The 6,660-nt window shown below is 64.8% G+C and overlaps 1 protein-coding gene across 1 annotated transcript; it reads right to left on the reverse strand.

Moving 5' to 3' along the window:
* Nucleotides 1–186: 186 nt before the first annotated feature.
* Nucleotides 187–4,321, reverse strand: Gjd3 (gap junction protein delta 3). The gene is made up of 2 exons (XM_004859441.3): nt 4,222–4,321; nt 187–3,980 (listed from the first exon to the last, which is right to left on the reverse strand). Exon 2 carries the CDS (start codon nt 3,974–3,976, stop codon nt 3,134–3,136), a length of 843 nt encoding a protein of 280 aa, XP_004859498.2. The 5' UTR covers nt 3,977–3,980; nt 4,222–4,321; the 3' UTR covers nt 187–3,133.
* Between the last annotated feature and the right edge of the window lie 2,339 nt (nt 4,322–6,660).

Consider the following 6,660-nt stretch of genomic DNA (forward strand, 5'->3'; position numbering starts at 1 on the left):
CTTGCAGCCCGGAGCCCCGGTGCACCTGTTACTGTGGGACTCCCACTGAGATCTACTGGATAAAGAATAAAGTTCTATTTATTCTACTGCCTCGCCTCCGCCTCCGGGCTGCGCTCGCGTCTGGGGGGCCGGGGGGCGGGCGGCCAGCGCACCCCGCTCCCGGGCGGCGGACGGAGGTCGGGTTGCAGGGGAGCTGCTCAGCTCAGCACAGACCCAGCTGCTGGGGAAGCTGCGGGTACCCGCGCGTTCCTTTCCAGGAGCCTCTGCCATTGCCGCTTCGCCCGCCAGGGGGCAGCAGCTCCTCACTAACTCCCTGGCCGTGTTCCCGCTGCTGAATACCTCCCTGCACCTGCCCTGCGAACCTGAAGTGGGACAACACCACGCGCCTCCACGCGTGCCTGCAAAACAGTCTGTTCCCGGGAGTGGTGGCGCACGCCTGAGATCCCAGCACTGGGGAGGCTGAGGCAGGAGGATCACGGAGAGTACCATGCTGGGCTAGGCCAGCCTGAACTAGATTGAGACCCTGTCTCAAAAGATAAAAACAAAACAACCAAAACCAACAACAGTAACAAAAAATATGCTATCACAGCTGTATTATAAAGGAGAAACGAGAGAAATGCTGTGTGTTTCAGTACATTAACAGGAGCATTATTATTACAGTTGTTGTTTTTGCGGTGCCAGGGATTGAACGCTGGGGAAGTCCTGTACCCTGGAGCTCCAACCCTCAACCGTCTTACATTTTATACTGAGATGGGGTCCGCTAAGTTGTTCAGGCTGGCCTGGGACTTGTAATCCTCCTGCCTCAGCCTCCCCGTAGCTGAGATTACTGGGGTGTGGACCTCCCTGGTTCTAGCAATGTTTCAAAAAGACCTTGAATTGAAAAGAAGGAAGAAGGCGAAGAGCCCTTCCGCCCTCGAAGCCTGGGAATCCAGAAGGGTGTGGGTGACAGTGAAGGGCTCCAGTGGGATTTGGAGGCCGGGACCCAGGCGGTGTGAGCCCTCTAGGTGCTGTTGACCGGCTGGCCCTGGGCAGCCCGGAAGGGGGGCACTCGGACAAGAGCAGGGAACACAGGGTAAAGTGGGTGGCCAAAGCAACTCTGAGCTGTGGACCCCAGGCAGCGGCACGATGCAGGTGGCCCTGGGGGTGGAGGAGTGCAAGCAACTAGGGAAGCTGGGGTCACCTCTGGGTTGCTTTTCACCCTGCCCCATTGCTCCTTGCTGGCTTCCGCACATTTCTGCCACAGGCCCTTTGTACCTGCCAGTTCCTGCACCCAAATGCTCTTCTGCAGGCAGCTTCCTGGCTCCCCCTTGCCACACTGTGTAAGTGTCACTCCTTAGGGACATCACTCTCTCCCTTCTGACTGCCGCCTGCCATATATTGTGTGCGTTTATTGTCACTACAGCCCAACATCCAGCAGCTGCAGAAGGAGCCTATTCCGAATGGAAAAGCCCTTAAAACACAGTACACGCCAGCCCTGGAAGCCTTCGTATGAACAAAGAACGCTTTTTAATATCAACCTCAGGTTGAAACCATGCCAGTCTGGATATTCTGGAGTAAAGGAAATAGACACTAAAATCGATTTCCCATCTCCTTTTGCTTTGTCCACGCAGCTAATGTCACACATTTCATCAGATAGCTCTATCTCCAATACCTGGCACCCAGCAGGTGCTGAGCAATGTTTGTTGAATGAATATGTCCATGGCTGACAGAACGAATGGCATCAGAGATGGAGGCGGTTCCCGCTGGGAAGGGCAGGAGGCGCCAGGGCCCGCAATGCCTTTTACCAAGCACCTCCACGGCCACGAAAGGCGAGGGACACTCTCCTGGGGGCAGCTGGCTCCGACCTGGGGTGCGGGCCCTCAGGGAAAGCCTTTCCTAAAGCTGTCTGTTTCTCTAAAACGGGCTCAAAGGCAGCAGGCAGAATTCCAGAGGCTGAGGCAGGAGGATAGCTTGCAAGTTCAAGGCCAGCCTGAACTGCATAGGGAGTGCCTGTCTCAAAAAAGCAGAACCAAAACCAGAACCAAACAAACCAAACAAACCAAACAAACCTGAAGGCAGCGGGCAGGCATGAGCTAGCGGAGCTGCGGGTAGCAGAGAGGGCGGCCCCTCAGGCCTAGCCCAGCCTGCCCGGCTCCAAGTCCGCACAGCTGGTTTAGGGGCCAGGCGCAGGGGCCGGCGGGCAGGAGGAGCACAAGGCTGAGGGGAGGGGGGGTTGGCAAGGCCGCCATGGCGGCCCAGGAGCGCGGGGACATGGCCGTGGCGTGTCACCTGGTCCCGGGTGAGCTTATCTAGGGGGACCCTACTGTGGGGTGCGTAAGGAGGCCAGTGGAGCAGACCAGGGCAGAGGGCTCTGCGTGGCTGCAGGTGGCTTTGAAAGCCTGGGACAGCCGGGAGCCTGTCTTGGGGGCGCCTGAGCACGGAAGGGACTTAGCAAGGTAACAGCCCGGGGCGGGGGGGGGGGGGGGGACAGCGGTGGGAAGTGGGGAAGGCGCAGGCCCCGCCGCCCGCCCCCCAAGGGCCTGGCTTCCGGGCGGGCACCGCGTGGAGCACAGCACTGCGCCTGCGTGTGAGGGGCCGCCCCCCCCCCCCCCGGCTTCCTGCGTGGCCCCCAGGGGAGGGGACGCCTTCCCTCCGACCAGGGGCTGGGTTAGGTCCGAGCGAGGAGCCCGCGTGCAGAGACACGCGCCCCACCCCGTGTGTATGTGCACGCGCGCTGTGGAGATGCAGGTGTGCATGCAGTTACACGCAGGTGTCGAGTCCCGGCGAGAGGCACTTGTGCAAGTGTGCACCACGAGAACACACACAGGCTCACTAGGATGGGCGTGTGGGCTCGAGGAGGCACGCGGGACACGTCCGGTGCGCACGCACGCCCTCACGCACACCTCCCGAGGAACATGCGCCCATGCACAGGTGTGCACGTGCACACCGGGCGCTCACACGGGCTCCACGCGCACGCGCACGCACACGCGGCTTCCTACGCGTCCACTCTCACGAGGGTGCGCGCTCCCCCGAGCCAGGGCACCGCAGGCGCCGCTGTCGGTTTCGTCCCCGCCTAGGCGGGAACCCGCGTGTCCCCTCGCGGTTCGAGCCCGGGCTGGCTTCGTCTGGGGCCTCGCAGCGCGCAGGATCGCCGCTAGATGGCCAGGTCGCGGCGGGCGGCGGCCAGGGTCGCCTTGCTGCGGCCGCTGCTGGCGTCTCCGTCGCTGGGTGCGCTGTGTGCGTAGGCGGGGGGCGCGCCGGGGTCGCGGTCTGGGTCGGGGTGGGAACTCGGGCTCCGCGCGGCCCGGGACGGCGGCGGCGGGAGCAGCTTGCGGGCGTCCTCCGGGTCGCGGTCCCTGGTGCGCGCGCGACCTTTCCACAGCAGGTGGCCCAGCTCGGCCACGCTGAGCAGCGCGGACAGCATCCCCACGGCGAAGTAGAAGAGCACGAACACCGTCTTCTCCGTGGGGCGGCTCACGAAGCAATCGACCGTGTGCGGGCAGGGCGCGCCAGTGCACGCGAAGCGCGGGGCCACGCGGAAGCCGTAGAGCAGCGCCTGGCCGGCCAGCGAGGCCGCCTCGGCGCCCAGGCGCAGCGCCACGCTCAGCAGGTAGCAGCGGCGCGCGCGGCGGGTCGGCGACCCCGGCCCCCGCGCGCCCCCAGCCCCTGGCGCGCCCGCGCCGCCCGGCCGCTTGCCCGCCCGGTGCCGGGAGTAGACGGCGAACAGCACGGGCGGCGCCGACAGCAGCAGGATGTGGAAGAGCCAGAAGCGGTAGTGCGACACCGGGAAGGCGCGGTCGTAGCAGGTCTGGCGACAGCCGGGCTGCAGCGTGTTGCACACGAACTCCTCCTGCTCGTCCTCGAACACGGCGCCGCCCACCGTGGCCAGCACCAGGATACGGAAGATCAGCATGACCACCAGCCACAGGCGGCCCAGTAGCGGCGACTGCAGCTGCACGGCGTCCAGCAGCGAGCCCAGGAAGGCCCACTCGGCCATGGCGCTGGGGACGGCGGCGCGAGTCAGGCGCGGGGAGCCTGCCCACCCTCGGGGGAGCCTGGCAGTGGGTCCCCGCACCTTGGGCCCCGCCCGGACTCTCAGGACCCAGAAGGCCCCACCTGCCTGGCCATCTCCCACCGCACGCAGGACGGGGCTAAGCCAAGGTGGCCCCGCTCCAGGGTCCCCCACCCCACTCCCACATCCCGCAGGGCCCTGAGCCCCCAGACCCACCCCACCCCACTCACCCAGGGCCGGGCTGGACCCTCACGGGGCAGCGGGGCAGCAGGGACGCCGGCTGGGACCTGTCCCTCCCGGGCCCTCTTTCATTTTCCCTTTCGGGTTGGAGCCGGGATGGAGGACAGGACAGGGTGGCTGAGGGGCTCACCTCCCCCTTCTCTTAAAGGGACAGGGACAGGGTGACCCTGCTGATGGCAGCTCCACCCTGGCCAGGCTGTTTCCATCCCCCGTGCCAGCCCCTCCCGGGTTATCACCGCCTGCAGATGGGGCTGGGGTCACCCGGAGCTGCATCCTGTGCCAGGTGACCGGGGCCCACCGCAGCTGGTGTCCCTGGCATGTCTCGGGGCTGGCATTTAGGTGTCACCTTCTGCCCCTGCTCCCACTAGGCTGTGGCCACTCTGGGCCGGGATCGCCCGGCAGTCACCCGAGGAGGCCGGCCAGCTGCCCCCAGGATTTGGTCTGTCCAGCACCGTGTTCACACTCAGGTTCCCACTGTTGCGGAAAACCCCAGAAAGCACTGTGTGGAAACCCAGGAGGTGCCCAGCAGGGCCAGCCTTGGGCCTAAACAAAGGTTCGGCTTCTTTCCTGTTCCCTGACTTGCAGTTGCTGGGATGAACACCTTGGTTGGTTGGTTTTAAGACAGGCCGGGCAGTGTAACCCAGGAACCTGCGACCTTGTGCTTGTGAGGCAGGCGGCGGAACCACTGGGCTGAGTCCCTGGCCCTGCCCCTGAGCTCTTGATCCTCCTGCCTCAGCCTGCAAGTGCTGGGATGACAGATGTGTCTGTGTAGAGGTGCAGGTGCTCCTCTGCTCTGGGGGAGGGTGGCCGATGCAGACTCTGCAGGGCGAGGGGACCCCCGCACCTCCCCAGGAGCCTCCCAGCCTGCACAGCATCCTGAGCCCAGCACTGTGTACATCAGGGAAACTGAGGCCAGGGGGTCATGCAGCAGGTGTGCTTCAGCCTGGCTGGCTTTCCCAGGGGGCGTCTGGGACCAGGCTGTCCCTGGGGCTTGCGTGGGGCTGGAGGCTGCCACGTGGAGGTGGCCGGACCCTTCCCTGTTCCTCTTCGGGGGAGGACACAGGCCCTGGGCCCCGCCCAGCCTGCAGCGCTCAGGGTTGTGCCCGGGTGGGCTCCCGCCTGGTCTCCTCCCGCCTCAGCACTCGCTCTGGAGTGGCCTGGGTGGGGGACGCCACCCTGGCCAGAGTCCAAAGGCGCAGCAGGAGCCCGGGCCCCACATGCTGGAAACAGGATGTGGGGGGGCTCCGCGGGTCTCCCCTCTCCCGCTGAGGCAGAGCTGTCACCCGCGCCCCTCCTGCTGTCCCGGGCCTATCCCTGCCTGGCCCAAGGCCCAGCCTGGAAAAACCCATCAGACCCCGCCTGAGTGGGGCGCAGAGGGGTCCAGGCGGGCGGGTGGGGAGCCTGGGCCACCCGCACTGTCCCCCAGCGCGAGGCCACAGCGCGGGCACGGGCACCTGCCCGATAGCGGAGGTGTCGCTGATGCTGCGCAGAGCTGACCACAGCGGCCTCCCGCGCGCGCCCCCCGGCGGTTAAGTGTATGTCTCATCCGGCCTGGGACAACCCACGGCCTTGGGCGAGCAGGGCCGAGCCACCCAGCTGATCCCCGGCCCTTACTTCTCCTTTTCAGTGGGTTTCTTGCGTAAAAACTCCCAAGGACCTGCGGTCATGCCAGGTGTAACCGGGTCAGGGTCCGGCTGAGTGGGACAAGGCCTCCCGGCCCACCCGCTGGCTGCCACCCAGTGACTCGCGGGGCGTGGTGGGTGTCCTCAGCGGGCAGGTCGGGCACCACGCTGTGCAGGGCGACAGACCGGGTGGGCGGGTGTGTGGGAAGCCTGTGAACGCGGTTCCTCCGGTGCTGTCCAAAGAGGGACCGCAAGCCAGCCTCGCCTGTCAGCCCAGAGCTTGGGAGGCTGAGGCCGGAGCATCAGACCGAGTTCAAGGCCAGCCTGGACTAGACTCTGTCTCAAAAGAAGAGGAGCTCCCTGTGACCTGGCCCGAGCACCGGGTCGGAGGACGCTGCCCCCTCGCCCGCACCCTGGGTGCCTGGCGCCCCGGCAGCCTGCTGGGGTCTGGAGAGGCTCCGGGCTGTGGAAATCGAGGAACATCTGTGATCAGTTCCCGGTGTGGCCCAGTTCTTTGCTTCCGAACCAGAACTGTGTTACTTTTATGAACAACAACAGAAAAGGCATTTTTGTTTTGATAGAAAATATTTGCTGGTTTGAAAACTACAGAAGAGTCCAGAAAAGAAGATAGAAACCACCCAAATTGCATCCAGAGAAGCAGCTGAAGTTCGGCTGTGACCGCTGTGTGCCCATTGGTGCCCAGGGCAGCGGTTCCCAACATCATGGCACTGAGAATCAGCAGGACGGCTCGCTGAACAAAGGCTCCCATCCTAGCCCTCGGAGGCTGCGGCAGGAGGATCGCAAGGC

Source organism: Heterocephalus glaber, unplaced genomic scaffold (genome assembly GCF_053883595.1).
Source record: "Heterocephalus glaber isolate CG9 unplaced genomic scaffold, H.glaber_assembly_v1.0 deba00001773, whole genome shotgun sequence".
Classification (NCBI taxonomy): Eukaryota; Metazoa; Chordata; class Mammalia; order Rodentia; family Bathyergidae; genus Heterocephalus; species Heterocephalus glaber.